Source organism: Ipomoea nil, unplaced genomic scaffold (assembly GCF_001879475.1).
Source record: "Ipomoea nil cultivar Tokyo-kokei standard unplaced genomic scaffold, Asagao_1.1 scaffold0276, whole genome shotgun sequence".
NCBI lineage: Eukaryota > Viridiplantae > Streptophyta > Magnoliopsida > Solanales > Convolvulaceae > Ipomoea > Ipomoea nil.
The window spans coordinates 2,291,085-2,307,954 of NW_017616704.1; the positions used below are offsets into that span (position 1 = coordinate 2,291,085).

Here is a 16,870-nt window from a genome sequence, read left to right on the forward strand (position 1 = left end):
ATGTATGTATGTATGTATGTATGTATGTGTTGAGTGATAGGACAAAAGTATATATAGAAGACTTCTCTCATAGTTGATTTTAATTTGTACATATTAAAATGGGGAAAAGTTGACAAACAGCATAAAGTATATAGGTAGCACAGTGGAATATATAGTGAAATCTCCATTTTATCCTTCCATCAATTTCTATATATATCTGCGTACCTTGTTCGGCTGATTCACACCATCCATCATATTCCCCAAACTCCTCTCTTCTATCCACTCCCACAACTGCTCCCTTAATTCAAAAGGTACGTACATATATCTCCTCATTTTTATTTTTTTGTTTTGTTTTTCCTTTTCTCATACATATACTATGGTAAAAGAAATTAAATTTTAAATCAAAATTTTCTCAAATTAAAACTCTTTAACTCTATTAGTAACTAGATATTCTTTCTAAGTTTTTTTTAAATGTACCTATTTGATCTCCCCAACTCCATGAAAAGTAAAGTTTAAAAACTCAACTTCTTCTGCTCGAGCCATAGTTGCTGATCTTGAGAAGAATATATTATATATAAACATATAATAAAATTCTTTTTCATTTGTTTTTTCAATTGAAAGTAATTAACTGTCCCACTGCATGCGTGTTTAATCATGTTCTTGTTATTGTCGTCAAATATTGGACGAAAAGCAGGAATTGAAGCATCTTGCCGAAGGGACAACGTCGTTTTCGTGGAATATAGTAATCAACAACATTAATTAACTCGAAACAACAAAAAACAAAAAAAAAAAAACAAAAAAATGTGGAGGCTTAGAATTGCAGAAGAGGGTGGAAATGATGAGGCGTACTTGTATAGCACCAACAAGTACGTGGGGCGGCAAACATGGGAGTTCGACCCTAACGCCGGAACGGCGGAAGAACGGGCTGAGATCGAAGCGGCCCGCCGTGAGTTCTGGAACAACCGCTACATGGTTAAGCCAAGCGGTGATCTTCTTTGGCGAAATCAGGTATAGTAAGTAACACATCATTTTCAGAATTTCAGGAGTGTTCGTTTGTTTGTAGGTATTTAATAGTCAAATCAAATGATCAGTAAAATAAGGATAAAATATCCAAGAAGAATGAAGATTGGGTGGAGTGGAAGACTTGGAAAGTACATGGAAGACTTCGATCTATTATATATTATTATATTGCTACTGTCAATACTCCAATATATATATATATATATATATATATATATATATATATATATATATATATTTGTGAAAAATGATATCCTATTGAAAAATGATAAGAATCACATGGTATATATATATCTATATATACCATGTTCAATGGCCCTGGGTAGATCAGATCAGCCGCCTATTGAAAAATGATAAGAATCATGGTATATATATTCATGGATGATACGAAAATACTTCATTAGATGAAGTATCCTGTTAGATTATTCATGGATGATACGAAAATACTTCATTAGATGAAGTATCCTGTTAGATCGTATGCACTCTGTAGTAAATTGTGTCTACTCATATTTGAAAATTTATCAACTTTGGACATAATTTTCACATTATGATCGCTGGGGTTTGAACCTTGGTTTCTTCTCTCAAATATTGTCCACTGGACCATTGAGCTAAGCCTGTGCAGACAAATTTTACAAATTACTAATATAATGACGCATTGTCATTAGTCTTTGAGGTTTAGCGGAGTTAGTTTGTTAAATGACTTAAAAGTCATGACTGGATATGACACAGTGGGGTTCAAATCCTACCGAAAATATGTATGAAAAATAAAAAAAAGTAACTTTAAATTGAACAGTTAAGTCAGGAGGTGGTTCACAATATCCTTTGTTGACTAGAGATACAAGTTCATCATTCAAAAAAGAACAATTCACTATATATTAATTAATAAAAGTATGTCATATCAATATTTTTTTGTAAGATACCAATATAGTATCATAAAAAATAAAAATGTTACCTACCAAATTTATCCAAACAATTAATTTGGTAACTACAAAAAGGCACCGACACAATACCGTAAAAATACTCTGTAAAACTTTTATATGTCAAATTTATCAAACAATTAACTTGGAACAACAAAATTCTGAATAAGTATCATTTAAGGTCACAAGTCACTCTTTATTTATAGCTCATCTTCAACTAGCAGTTGCATACTTTTCTTTAAAAAAAAAAAAAAAGAAAAGTTTAGAGATTCTAAAAGGAGAAAGTTCTTATTTATAATTACAATTCAACAAAGCTATTTTTTTGTAAGATACCAATATAGTATCATAAAAAATAAAAATGTTACCTACCAAATTTATCCAAACAATTAATTTGGTAACTATAAAAAGGTACCGACACAGTACCGTAAAAATACTCTGTAAAACTTTTATATGTCAAATTTATCAAACAATTAACTTAGAACAACAAAATTCTGAATAAGTATCATTTAAGGTCACAAATCACTCTTTATTTATAGCTCATCTTCAACTAGCAGTTGCATACTTTTCTTTAAAAAAAAAAGAAAAGAAAAGTTTAGAGATTATAAAAGGAGAAAGTTTTTATTTATAATTACAATTCAACAAAGCTATTTTTTAAAGGAAAAAAAGATAGCCCTAATTATTTGCATTTGATATTTTTTTGTATAGTTGATAATTCGGTTTGTTTTAATACAGTTCCTGCGAGAGAAGAATTTCAAGCAGACAATCCCACCAGTGAAGGTGGAAGATGGAGAAGAAATCACCCATGAAACGGCCACTGCTGCACTGAGAAGAGCAGTTCATTTCTTCTCAGCCTTGCAAGCCAGTGATGGTCACTGGCCTGCCGAAAATGCCGGTCCCCTGTTCTTTCTTCCACCTCTGGTCAGTTACCTTGCTCCCTAAGTGTTTGACGAAATGCGTAATCTCATCATTCACCCTTTTCTTGAAAACAAACTTTCAGGTTATGTGCGTGTACATCACCGGTCACCTTAATACTGTTTTCCCGGCAGAACACCGCAGAGAAATTCTTCGATACATATACTGTCACCAGGTATATAAACTTTGGTCTGGAAACAATAATAGTTTGTCTAGAGTTTTGGTTTCCTAATAAATGGCATTTTGCGGGATTCAGAATGAAGATGGTGGGTGGGGATTTCACATAGAAGGTCACAGCACTATGTTCTGTACTGCACTGAGCTACATCTGTATGCGTATTCTTGGAGAACGGCCGGATGGGGGTGAGAACAATGCCTGTGCTAGAGCAAGGAAATGGATTCTTGATCATGGTACTGTTAAAGCCATTCCTTCCTGGGGAAAGACTTGGCTCTCGGTATGACTGTATTAAGGATTTTGAAACTTCTTAATTACTCATGACTACATTTATGCCAAGCTCTTGCTGATAAATCTTTGTTTTATCTATCTTCAGATTCTCGGAGTATTTGACTGGTCAGGGAGTAACCCAATGCCTCCTGAATTTTGGCTCCTTCCTTCTTTTCTTCCTATGCATCCAGGTAGGTAGAAATTGTCATGCTGATGCTTAAAATGAAGACTCTTGATTATGGATAAGAAAAGGATATGATTTCTATAAGGTGTCTTGAGAAATGGCCTGACTTGATAGTTTTTAATTGCTTTAAATTCTGGTCCAAATAGTAAACTAGCTCAAGCTGATAACAATAATCTCTTTAATTGGACTTGGCATACAAAAAAGTTGAAATTACAATCTTCTAAGACTTAGAATCTGGAAGACATTGAATTTATAGGATCAGTCCTCAAGTCCAACTGTATTTTTTTTCAATGCAGCAAAAATGTGGTGTTACTGCCGAATGGTTTACATGCCCATGTCTTATCTCTATGGTAAGAGATTTGTAGGGCCAATTACACCTCTGATTTTACAATTGAGGGAAGAGCTTTATGATGAGCCATACGAGCAAATCAATTGGAGGAAAATATGCCATTTGTGTGCAAAGGTAAATTTATCAGAGGTGAAATCAATCATGTACATAATTTTTTATTTTTTTTTAACCTTTTTATAGAATTTCTAAAACACTTGTCTATACAGGAGGATCTCTACTATCCTCATCCCTTGATACAAGACTTAATCTGGGATAGTTGTTATGTACTCGCTGAGCCTTTACTGACTCGCTGGCCTTTCAACAAGTTGAGACAAAAAGCTCTCGAAGTTACCATGAAACACATACATTATGAAGATGAGAACAGTCGATATATCACAATTGGGTGTGTGGAAAAGGTAAAGCAAAATAGTACTTCTGGAATTGCATAGCATTATTCAATTTATATTTGATGGTGATGATTACAAGTGGGAGATTCCAACATGTGTTGTCCATGTAGGTTTTGTGTATGCTTGCTTGTTGGGCTGAGGATCCAAATGGTGACTATTTCAAAAAGCATCTTGCTAGGATCCCTGATTACCTATGGGTTGCTGAAGATGGAATGAAAATGCAGGTTGTTAGAAGTGCTATTGACTCAAGAAATTTCAATATGTGTGTGTGTGCGCCCATGTCTGTCTCTGTGTTTATCTCTTCCTCCCTTCGAACTTTGCTTTTTCAAGGTCATTCATAATATAAATCACTTAAATTGGCTTACTTTTATGATTGATATTGAACTTCAGAGCTTTGGCAGTCAGCAGTGGGATACTGGTTTTGCCATCCAAGCACTATTAGCTAGTGACATGACTGATGAAATAGAAGATACTCTTCAAAGAGGACATGATTTCATTAAAAAATCTCAGGTCTGAGACTCAGAAACCTAATAATTTGGCTTCTCCCATTAAAAACAGTTAATCAAAAAAAATTCCTATTGTAATTTTCATTTCAATTATCATGAACTAACATGCATAATTTTCTTACAGGTCAAGGATAATCCTTCTGGTGATTTCAAGGGCATGTATAGGCACATTTCTAAAGGATCATGGACATTTTCAGATCAAGATCATGGATGGCAAGTTTCTGATTGCACTGCTGAAGGATTAAAGGTATCTAATTCTACTATTATCATGATAATTCTCATCTATTATAAAACCGTTCTAATCTTCTCCTTTTGATTTTAGTGTTGCCTTATCTTCTCTACAATGCCTGCTGAAATTTTTGGTGAGCAATTGGAGCCTGAGCGATTATATGATGCGGTTAATGTATTGCTTTCCTTACAGGTAGGGACCAAGTTGTGAATTTATCAGTATTAAATTGCATCCCTAGTTTCTCTTATGTTCAAACATAGGAAGTACTCTTTAAAATAATTATTAGTACCTAGAAACACAAATATGTTGCAACTCGGCATACTGCCAAAAGAAAGTCCAACTTGATTGTTTAAATGATAAAATCAAATAGTAAATCAATTACATTTTCACGTGTTTGGTTACTAATATCCTCCATTTTATAAACAATATGGCAGAGCAAAAACGGTGGTTTAGCCGCATGGGAGCCTGCTGGAGCCTCAGACTGGTTGGAGGTAATCTTTCCTACAAAACTAAGGGATAATCAGTTTGCTGTGAGATAATGATAATAACTTGGTACAAGCTTTGAGATATATTTATTATCTGCTACAAACAGAGAAGTTTACTTTTAATTCTTTTGGTTTATTTACACAGCTACTCAATCCAACAGAATTCTTCGCTGACATTGTTATTGAGCATGAGTAAGATTTATCTCTCTAATTACACTACTAATGAGTGTTGTTTTCTCCTATTAAGAGTGTACACAAATCAATTAAAATGCTTTTGAAACAAACTGAAATGTTCATCTAGGTATGTTGAGTGCACTGGTTCATCAATTCAAGCCCTTATCCTTTTCAAAAAATTATACCCTGGACACCGAACAAAGGAGATAGACAATTTCATCACCAATGCTGCGAAATACCTTGAAAATGATCAAAAGCCTGATGGTTCATGGTATATTAATTTACTAAAGCTCTGGAGCTGCAAATAATATTTGTACCATATTAGTTTTCATTTTGTATGACATGATAAATTCTGTCAACTTAGGTATGGAAATTGGGGTGTATGCTTCACATATGGCTCATGGTTTGCCCTTGGAGGCCTAGCAGCAGCAGGCAAAACATATAACAATTGTGCAGCTGTTCGTAAAGGTGTTGATTTTCTGCTAAGAACACAGAGGGATGATGGTGGTTGGGGAGAAAGCTATCGTTCTTGTCCCGACAAGGTAATACTTGAATTCTGCCTATCATTTCCTAATGCCTAGATCAACGCCCTCTAGTCACAAAAGTAATAAGAGAAAAATATGCATTGGAAAAAAGATAATAATTATTTAGTTACGGAAGCAGGTGTATCGACAGCTTGAAGGAAACCGCTCAAATTTGGTGCAAACTGCTTGGGCTATGATGGGGCTGATTCATTCTGGCCAGGTAAATTTCTTCTTCTAAACACTAATTTGGTAAAATTCTTTTAACAAAAATGATTTAAAAAATTGCATCTACAAACATTTGATTGTGGGACAGGCGGATAGAGATCCAAGGCCACTCCACCGAGCAGCAAAGCTTTTAATAAACTCTCAGATGGAAAATGGCGACTTTCCTCAGCAGGTAACCTATGAAATCAACAGTTAACCTGCAATAGCACAATGTAGCATCAAGAAAGGTTAGGTTGTGCTACCTTGCTACAATCTGAATGCATACTCTTCATTTTTGTTTCAGGAAATTACTGGAGTTTTCATGAAGAACTGCATGTTGCACTATGCGGCATATAGAAATATCTATCCTTTGTGGGGTTTGGCAGAGTACAGAAAGAGGGTGCCTTTACCATCATAAACCATTTTTCAATTCAATTCCACCTCTTTCAACATCATCAGATAAGGAATCTGCAGTGTTGTTTGTTGTATAACCAGTCATGTTCTTTACCTTATACCATATACTCCGTATCTATTATGTTGTTTGTAATATATAAGTTGTCTAAGAAAAAATAGAGGGCCATAGCTTAGCTACCAATGCAAGTTTGTATTCAAATATGTGAATAAAAGGTAATCCATTTACTCTTTCATTTCTGATTATTTATTTATTTATTTATTTATTTATTTATTTATTTATTTTTTTGGGTGGGTGTAGCTGTCCACATTACTACTTTCAAGTATCAACCTTCAGTGTACTACGCAATATTGAATTCTTACTTTTTCCGTATGATTTACAAATAATTATACAAGAGTGAGTTCATCATGTGTACACTCTCGAATAATAAGTATTATTGGTTCCTTCGTCACCCAATAAATTAGAATTCTTAACAAAATGTAACGCCAAGTCGAAATAATTTTGAGCTCTCCAACATTAATCTTAGTTCTATATGCACCCATATAGGGATAATAATTCAACTCGACCATTATGGGAAAAGTTGAACCCCGCCCCAACGACAGCATGAATAGGGAATTTTTTCGAGAAATGAGGACGGAGATAAGGAGAGCTTTCCCATACTCACCAGGGACAGGGATGGCACTATGCGTCCCCAACCCCAGAATGCCATCCCCAGACCCGATTCTCTGAATTATATATATATATATATATATATATATATATATATATATATATATATATATATATATATATATATATAGTGTTAACAACATGCACCAACAGTGTAAGAAAAACACACCACAATGAAATGCAAAAAAAAATCAAAAAATACACAATAGACCCAAAAATACACCATATAACTCAACACCCCCAAAACTGTATTTCCGAATACTGTATGATCTTTTTAATCACACCTAATGGTGTATTTTTGATGATGCATACCTAATTTGTGTGTGTTTTTGTGGTGTATATTCCTAACGTTGATGGTGTATATTTGATGAACTATTGGTGACGCCGCACCCCCGCACCGTAAGACACCGCTGCACTTGAACCTTCCTCTCTCTCTCTCTCTCTCTCTCTCTCTCTCTCTATATATATATATATATATATATATATATATATATATATATATATATATATATATATGAAAATTTTCAAATGCGGCGGGGTTTTCCCGTGCGGCGGAATTTCAGAATACACCAACAGTGTAAGAAAAACACACCACAATGAAATGCAATAAAACATTAGAAAATACACAACAGACCCAAAAAAATACACCATATAACTGACCACCCCCAATGGTGTATTTCCGAATAATATATGGTGTTTTTACTCACACCTAATGGTGTGTTTTTGGTGATGCGTACCTAATTTGTCTCTATTTTTTGTGGTGTATTTTCCCAACGTTAATGGTGTATATTAGTTGAACTATTGGTAATGCCGCACTGCCGCACCGTAAGACACCGCCGCACCTGAACTCGCCTATGTATATATATATATATATATATATATATATATATATATATATATAGAGAGAGAGAGAGAGAGAGAGAGAGAGAGAGAGAGAAAGAGAGGAGGGGGGGGGGGGGGGGGGGGGGGGGAGGCGAGAGGGTTCCTATGAGAACACCTATTTAGGAGAGATTGTGAGATCAAATCTTGTGCATCAATCTAATAAATTTTTATGGTCTAGATCAATGTTCGCACACACTTAATCGCGTTCGCACACATTTAATGGCATTCGCACACACTCAATCTAGATCAATCTAGACCATTAAATTTATTAGATTGATGCACAAGATTTGATCTCACAATAACACCTAGACCAATCTAGATCAATCGCATTTGCACACACTTAATCGCTTTCGCACACATTTAATCGCGTTCGCACACACTTAATCTAGATCAGTAAAATTAATTAGATTGATGCACAAGATTTGATCACAAAATCTCTCCTAAACAGGTTGTAACAACCCAAAATTTCATTTTATAAATTCGGTATTAAGAAATCCCAAAATAGCCATTTTCACTCCATTAAAAATTTTTGCGATCAATTGGTGTATGAATAAAATATTTTTTTCACATTTTAAATTAATCCAACACCATAAATGGATTCTATTCGAAAATTCCTAAGTTTTCGGGTACTTCGCGTAACAAGATTTAAATCGAGAAATTTATCTGAGTGAGACCAGGAGAATTAAAAAAGATTTTAAACAAGTGTTCATCCAAATAGCTTTTTGAGAAAATTCATTTCCAACCCCAAAGTATTTAAAGTTAGCATTTCTAGCCTTGGTCCATGATACAAGGTGAACCATTACATTCCAAAAGACTTTACTGAGAAACACATTCTATGCAAGCTTTTACCATTTTGCCCTCAACCAATCATTGACCTTCTACCTAGGGTTTTGGACCCTATATAAACTCCACTATTCCATTTTGATTCCCTGATATCTTTCTTTGCCTCTCCACACCTTTTGTCTACCAAGAGAAAGGGAGAAAACAACATCACAGTAAGCTCATCTCCTTCTTCAACCCTAGCCTTCATTTCTCTTTTAGTTTCTTTTAATCTTTGAGGTTCTAGGCTAAGGTTGTATGGTGTGTTTGGGAAGTATAGGTAGTGAAGGAGGCACTAGCTAGATAGAGAGGAAGAAGAGATCCAAGCTAGAAGAAGAACTACAAGAGGTATAACCCCATGGATTCCTCTTTGAATTTTGGCTCTGTGAAGCCTTTATATTGAGTAGAAATGAGTAGAAACTATGAGATTTTGTTGTGTTTATGCTTAGAAATGATCTAGTATTTGTTTGTGAGTTGTTGAGATTGTTTTGGACTTGTTTGATTGAGTTTTGCAGATGAGAAAACTTTCTGGTGCACATTTACGGCCCTAGCCGCGGCCATCAGGAGGGCCGCCGGCTAGACCCGTAGTTTCACGGGACTAGGACACGGCCCTAGAGGAGGGCCGCTGCCTAGTCCCGGTGGAGTAGCGGGGTACATGGGGCGGACCATGAGGAGTCTCGCCCCAGGTCCTTGACTTTGATTCTGAGAAGAATCTGTGCAGTGGCCGGGCCCTTGTGGCTCAGCTATGTGTTGTTTCGGACCGAGTGTTACGGGCCCTTATGGCTCGGCTCTTCAAGATCGTCTCGACACACGTTTTGGCTTTGATTTCGTTGAATTTCGATTAAAAACGAGTATGTTATGAAGGAATTTGTGAAGAATTGTTACACAGATTATATATTTGCTAAGTTACTGTGTACGAAGAATTATTTGACTATGTGACCTGATGTTGTTTTTATTGAGTAAAGAAGCATGATCATTTGAGAATATGATTTATTTTGAAAGCATGACTAGATTGAGATATGTGATCAATGAGAAATGAAACATATTTTGTTGATAGAATGTATAGAATTTGCTATGTTGCAAACTGAGCATGACATTATATTCTTAAGTGTTCTATGTTATTTTATACATGTTTTAGAAACATGTTATAGAGCATTTTAACATTTCACATGTGTCATATTTCAAAAATGTATAAGGGGCCAACGTGAGCCCAAGAATACTTTCAAAAACCATAAGCATGTGGTATATCATTCTTTGATGCATTGAGAAGTAGTAGAGTTGTTGCATGCATGAGATTGATGCATGAGAGATATATCTATATATTACCTATATTGGTGAGGTTTTGGAGGATACCGTTTGGACTATGTCCTCTTGGGAGATATTTATGGACATTGCGGTCCCAGTATATGTAACGCGGCGTATTCCCACGTTACGAGGTTGGAAACTTCCCGCCAGGCTTGGAATTCTGGTTAGGGGGTGTGCACACTAATAGTTCGATACCTGATTCCACAGAGTTTGAGCCACGAGATTGGTTCCGTAGACGGTAGGAGATATTGGGTCGGATTTATGCCGTTCCCGATGCGGTAATTCATGCTTCGGTGAAACCCTAAGCCGTCTACGAGTATAGAGAAAGAAAGAGAGTCAAAAGAGACTCAAGAGAAAGAAAGAGAGTAAAGAGTGACTCAAGAAAGTAAGAAAGAGACCTCCACAGAAAGTACTCTATTTTATAAAGAGTGTATGAGTATATATATATATATATATATATATATATATATATATATATATATATATATATATATATATATATATATATATATATTATTGCATGAGATTGCATAAGAGTATGAGTATATTGTTGCACGAGATTGCATATGAGTATGTTTATAGTATTGCACGAGATTGCATATTAGTATGAGTATATTATTGCACGAGATTGTATAAGAGTATGTGTATATTGTTGCACGAGATTGCATATGAGTATGAGTATATTGTATTGCACGAGATTGCATAAGAGTATGAGTATATTGTTGACCTTCCTGTCCAAATTTTTCTTGAATTCTTCTCGCAATAAACTTGAGATCCCTGTATTGTTTGTTCTAAAAAACAAACAACTTTATTCAAAAATTAAATGCTCAAAGATAATAATGTGATGTAAATAAAACCTTGGGTTGCCTCCCAAGTAGCGCTTCTTTTAACGTCTCAGCCCTACGTACCCTGTCTTTCAACCTATATTGGTTGCCTGCACACCACTTTCATTCCTTCTCCAGACGTATTTTCCGAATCTACCTGCATAGTCGGTCTTGCCTTTTGATTTCTTCTTAGATTTTGCCATTTTCTTTCGTTTACCTTTTTTGATGTCCCTGCCTGTAACACCCCTAATTTTTAAAACATTTAAAGCTTAAGCAATAAGATGAAACTATCATTAATACCCAACAGAGCTGAAGCTAACAACATGAGTATCGGGTGCTATGCCACATCTAAGTTTGAGAACCTAGATGCACATGTCATAACTAACTAAAATAGCAGCATCCACAATTGATTTTCAAATACAATCAAGGTGCACATGTCATCTAAACTAAGGCTAGAACTAACGAAAGCTAAGTCCACGAATCCATCTAGCGCGCTCCGAAGCTACTGGTCAGTACCTGAAAAACATATGGTGTAACAACCGTCAACGAATAATGATAAGTAACCCACTCTCACGCGTTGAGTACGATATATGTAGATATAAGAAAACCATTTTGAGACTCGGGAATACCTATATAGCCCTAGACAACTCTAGCTTTAAAACCAAGATCAAGACTCGAGACATACCAACAGACCCGACACTATAAAACGCATAAAGGTACTAGCATGCATCCTTATACCACAAGACAAGACAACAACAAGACTCAAACTCCATTCGCAGATATGTTCCGCCAATCAAGGGACAATATCACTCCAAGGGTACTGCAGCACTGCACTCCAAAAGTGCTGCAGCCCATAATGTATCAAAGGAACAGTAACACCATACTCTAAAAGTACTACAGCCCACCGCATGCCAATAGGTACTGCAGCACCACACTCCAAAAGCACTGCAACACTGCACTCCAAAAGTGCTGCAGCCCATAATGTATCAAAGGAACTGTAGCACCACACTCCAAAAGTACTACAGCTCACCGCATGCCAATAGGTACTGCAGCACCACACTCCAAAAGTACTACAACCTATCATAATCAAGGTACTGCAGCCCATCATAACCAAGGGTACCGCAGCACCACACTCCAAAAGCACTACGACCCCACCAGATCTGCCATTCCAACACAATAGCTGTAACATCCCGTGTTACGACCTTTAATCCCGGATTAATTATTTAATTGATTTCGTTAATAATAATTAGAAAGGATTTAATTTGGTTAAGATTTCCCTTAATTAATTGATGTGGCTCACCGTGGATCATGGACCCTATCCTTAAATCAAATCCTTAATCCTATAAGAAATAAGGATAAGTGGGCCCTTACTATTCAGACCCGAGATGGGACTCCTAAATCTATATATAGGGACTTAGGAAACATTTAGAAACCCTACCACAATTAATTCTATGACACAAGATATTCCCAGAGAGAAACCTACAGAGGAATCCCCCTGCTGTCAAACGTAGGAGAATACACGGAAAGAAGATCTTAGAGAAAGAACCTTAGTAGCCAAGGATATTGATTAAGGCTAAGAGGTAACCCATGTCTCGACAAAACCTATTTTCCTTACTATATCTTATTCATTGGCTCCTTTGATATATGATTATGTGCTTGAGTCTTGATAGAGCTTTGCCTAGGGTTTATATTGTGCTTATGTGATACTCTTGGTGTTTATGTGACAATCTTGATGTTTATGTGATAATCTTGATGTTCTTGATACTATGATTACTTATATGAACGATCTTGTATTTTGATTATGTCTAGAGCCCTAGGGTTATAATGTGGATTTCGTATTATGATATTCTTGGTATATTTGGGTGGGATTTTGCATGATCGGGTGTTGAGTCTAGCCTAGGACTTGTGTTTAGGACTTTGCATATAGATTTCTTGATGTTCTTGTGATTCCAGATGTCCTTGGATCGTTATGTGATTTATGTTAAGTCTTGGCATGTTTAGGAATCGTGTTAGCGTATATTTGGTGCGATTCTTGGTTTAATTCCGTTACTTGAATACGTGGTGTTGTCGTTATGTGTTTGAATGTGTTTGGACATGGTTTCGGGTTCCACGAGAGATCCCGGAACCCAAAAGTTGCCTGCGTATCAGTGGCGGGTAGGTGGGGGAGCTGACCACCCGCCACCTACCCTCTACTTGCAACATTGTTCCAGCGGGCAACCGGCAGGCGGTGGTCTGCCCGCCGGCCACCCGCTGGAATAGTGCCCGACTGCCGGCAAGTGGTCCTCCACCCGCCACCTACCCGCTGGAATCCCGGCATGGTTCGTGGTGTTTTTCCCTGCTTGATGTTTCTTCGTGTCCTGTTGTGTCTCATTTTACCCGTTTGTCGTGTACGAGTCTCGTTTGGTGTTTTAGGCATCGTTCTAGGATTTTATGTGTGATACGTGCCATTGTTGTTGTGTCTTGCTTGTTATGTGATTATGTGTTGATTGATTGGATGATGATGAGTATCGTGGTCATTGCGCAATGACCAGTGTGACTGATGATGATTATGATGTTGATGAGATTATGATTGGTGGAAAATAAACTGTTGGCGGTTGGCACCACTTGTGCCCGGTCATTGTACTAAAGGTACAGGCTATAGCGGTGACTTTTCTAAAGGCACACACCCACCTTCAACTAGCTTGCCGTTGAGCATGGGTCAGGTTATAAGTGCTGCTGTGTCATGTTAGAGCTATACGCGCTAACCCCTTGATATTGGCACTAGAGGTGCGGATCATTGAATGACACTGCGGCACCATCTTGATATGTTGGTGGTTGAAAGGTGGTTTGTAGGTAGGGGCATGTAGTTGCCCAGAGGCATAAGGGGTGGGGAGATATAAGGGTGGCCTGGAGGTATAGGTTAGAACTGATATAAGGACGGAGAGGAGCTACAAGGTTGGAACTTGGTTAAGGTTGGAGGATGATTTGTTTGCTTTGTTAACTACTTGCTAATTGATTGTAATTATAACACCCCTAAATTTTAAAACTTTTAATGCTTATGAAATAAAGGCAATTCTATTATTAAATCCCAAACAGAGCATAACTAAGCATAATTGTTGGGGTGCTATGCCACATCAGAGCTGGAGAACTCAGATGCACAGGCTAAACTATCCAAACAACAGAAATCCTCGAATCAATGTCTAGTACAACATCAAGGCACGCAGGCTGATAAAAGAACTAATTTAGCTAGGTCCACGGGTCCAACTAGCACGCTCCGGAGCTACTCATCTGTGCCTGAAAGCCAAATATATCTGTTCAACGAATAATGCTGGTAACCCACTCCAACACGTTAAATACAATATAGGTATATATATATATATATATATATATATATATATATATATATATATATATATATATATATATATATATATAAGGAAAATCATTTTGAAGTCGGAATACATATATACTTATGGAACTCTAATTTAAAACCGAGGATAGACTCAATCAAGCAAAGGTAGGCACATTCAATATAATTAATCACACACATAAAGATTCTAGCATGCACCCTAAGGTCACAAGACTATTCCATCTCAATCATATCAGTATTCAATCACTATTTCAACCACAATCAACAATAAATCACGTTTATACATTTGGTGGTGCCGCAGGACCCTTCACTTGCCCATACACGAAATGCCAGTGCATATAGCTCTGACATGGCCCCGAAGCACCCTGCCAGTACCGCAGCACAAGGAGATTGATCGCAACCAATCGATGAACCGCATCTCACTATATCATAACGTTTGATCGCAACCGAACGGTGGAGCACAGCCCGATGATTATGTATATCTGATCGCAACCAGATTATGGACCGCAGCCATATATATATATATATATATATATATATATATATATATATATATATATATATATATATATATATATATATATATATATATATATATATATATATATATATATATAAATAACAGCCGATGGTTCTCAACCTATATATCTGATCGCAACCAATTGGGGTATCATGCACAATTAACACATAAGACAAGCACATGCAACCCACATTAACACATAAGGAGGGGGAATCATTGGGGAACACTTATCCTAATATAACTTATGCGTGGCCAACCACATTAAACTACTCGAGACACACCTAAGGGGTCATGCACCTTCCTCCTAGGCCAATGGGATACCAATTCGACTAGCATGCAATACACAAGACTCTTTTATCCTAAGAATGGTACCCGATACATCAAACTAGACTCATATACGACAGACGGGGTACAACGGGACACAGGGAAACATTAAACGGGGAAAAACACCATGATTCGTACCGAAGTTCCAGCGGGTGGCCGGCTGGTGGAGGGCCACCCGCTGCGGTGAACTAGAAGGCAGCGGGTGCCCGCGGGCAGTCGCCTGCCTGCTGGGAAGACGACGTTGGGCAGCGGGTACCCCTGCCCCCACCTACCCCCGACGGACTCCTATGTAATAAATTGGTCCCGGGATCCCTTGTGGAACCTGAAACCATGTCCAGACACATTCAAACACAAACGACGACACCACGTAATCAAGTAACGGATTAAAACCAAGAACCACACTAAATACATCCTAACACGACTCCTAAACATGCCAAGACTCAACACCCGAACATGCGAAATCCCACCCAAACATACCAAGAATAACACAATACGAAATCCATGTTATAACCCTAGGGCTCTAGTCATAATTAAATCACAAGATCATTTATATAATTCGTCATAGAATCAAGAACATCAAGATTATCACATAAGCATCAAGATTAACACATAAACATCAAGATTATCTCATCAACATCATATCAATCTCAGGCAAGGTCTTATCAAGACTTGAGCACAAAATCATATATCAAAGGAGCCAATGAAGAAGATTATAGCAAGGAAAATAGGTTTTGTTAGACATGCATGGGTTACCTCTTAGCCTTAATTAGAATCCTTGGCTACTAAGGTTCTTTTTCTAAGATCTCCTCTTCGTGATTTCTCCTACGTTTGGTGATAGGGAAATTCTTGGGAATTCTTGTGTGGTGGAATCTATTGTGGTGGGATTTCTAGGTGCCTCCTAGGTCCTTATATATTTTTAAGAGTCCTAACTAAGGTCTGAAAGGTAAGGATTCACTTATTCTATTCCTTATAGGACTAAGGTTTTAGTTAAGAGATAAGGGTCCATGATCCATGGTGGACCCCTTCTTAATTAATTAAGGGAATTTAAACCTCTTTTAATGGCAAGCAATTAAATAATTAGTCTGGGTTAGAGGCCATAACACGGGGTGTTACAGTAATGATTGCCTTCGTTGCCTCTACTTTGTTATTTGTATGCATATCTGTCTGTCATGTCTTGAATTGCATATTTAGGATGCCTATTAGTTCGTATGATTATTCTATGATATCGAGTCTGTTAATATGCCTTGAGTCTTGATCTTGGATTTAAACTAGAGTCTCGTAAGTATATATGTATTCCAGTTTCAAAATGAGTTTCTCATATCTACCTATATTGTACTTAACGCATTGGAGTGTGTTACCAGCATTATTCGCTGACGGTTGTTATACCGAATGTTTTTCAGGTGATGAGCATTAGCTTCGGAGCGCTCTAGTCAGAACCTTGGACTTAGCTTAG

General features: G+C 37.0%; 1 protein-coding gene across 3 annotated transcripts; it reads left to right on the top strand.

Annotated features, from left to right (window-relative positions):
• Positions 1-215: 215 nt before the first annotated feature.
• LOC109156437 (beta-amyrin synthase) lies at positions 216-6,965 on the top strand. 3 transcript variants are annotated; one of them, XM_019304324.1, is made up of 20 exons: positions 216-290; positions 674-725; positions 775-987; positions 2,649-2,834; positions 2,914-3,003; positions 3,085-3,282; positions 3,379-3,463; positions 3,753-3,919; positions 4,012-4,200; positions 4,302-4,415; positions 4,582-4,701; positions 4,822-4,944; positions 5,020-5,118; positions 5,361-5,417; positions 5,557-5,603; positions 5,713-5,856; positions 5,950-6,127; positions 6,249-6,329; positions 6,423-6,506; positions 6,618-6,965. In XM_019304324.1, the coding sequence occupies exons 3-20, from the start codon at positions 781-783 to the stop codon at positions 6,729-6,731; spliced, it is 2,283 nt and encodes a 760-aa protein (XP_019159869.1). In that variant the 5' UTR covers positions 216-290; positions 674-725; positions 775-780; the 3' UTR covers positions 6,732-6,965. The 3 variants fall into 3 exon arrangements, with proteins under 3 accessions (XP_019159869.1, XP_019159856.1, XP_019159863.1); XM_019304311.1 differs by having other exon boundaries at positions 674-987; XM_019304318.1 differs by lacking the exon at positions 216-290 and having other exon boundaries at positions 605-987.
• Positions 6,966-16,870: the final 9,905 nt, after the last annotated feature.

Bases quoted from the DNA above. Each gene is read 5' to 3' on its own strand.
- LOC109156437 (XM_019304311.1), top strand. From the start codon at position 781: ATGTGGAGGCTTAGAATTGCAGAAGAGGGTGGAAATGATGAGGCGTAC. The intron at 4,702-4,821 runs GTCTGAGACTCA...ATTTTCTTACAG, and splicing joins ATTTCATTAAAAAATCTCAG to GTCAAGGATAATCCTTCTGG. The intron at 4,945-5,019 runs GTATCTAATTCT...TTTTGATTTTAG, and splicing joins GCACTGCTGAAGGATTAAAG to TGTTGCCTTATCTTCTCTAC.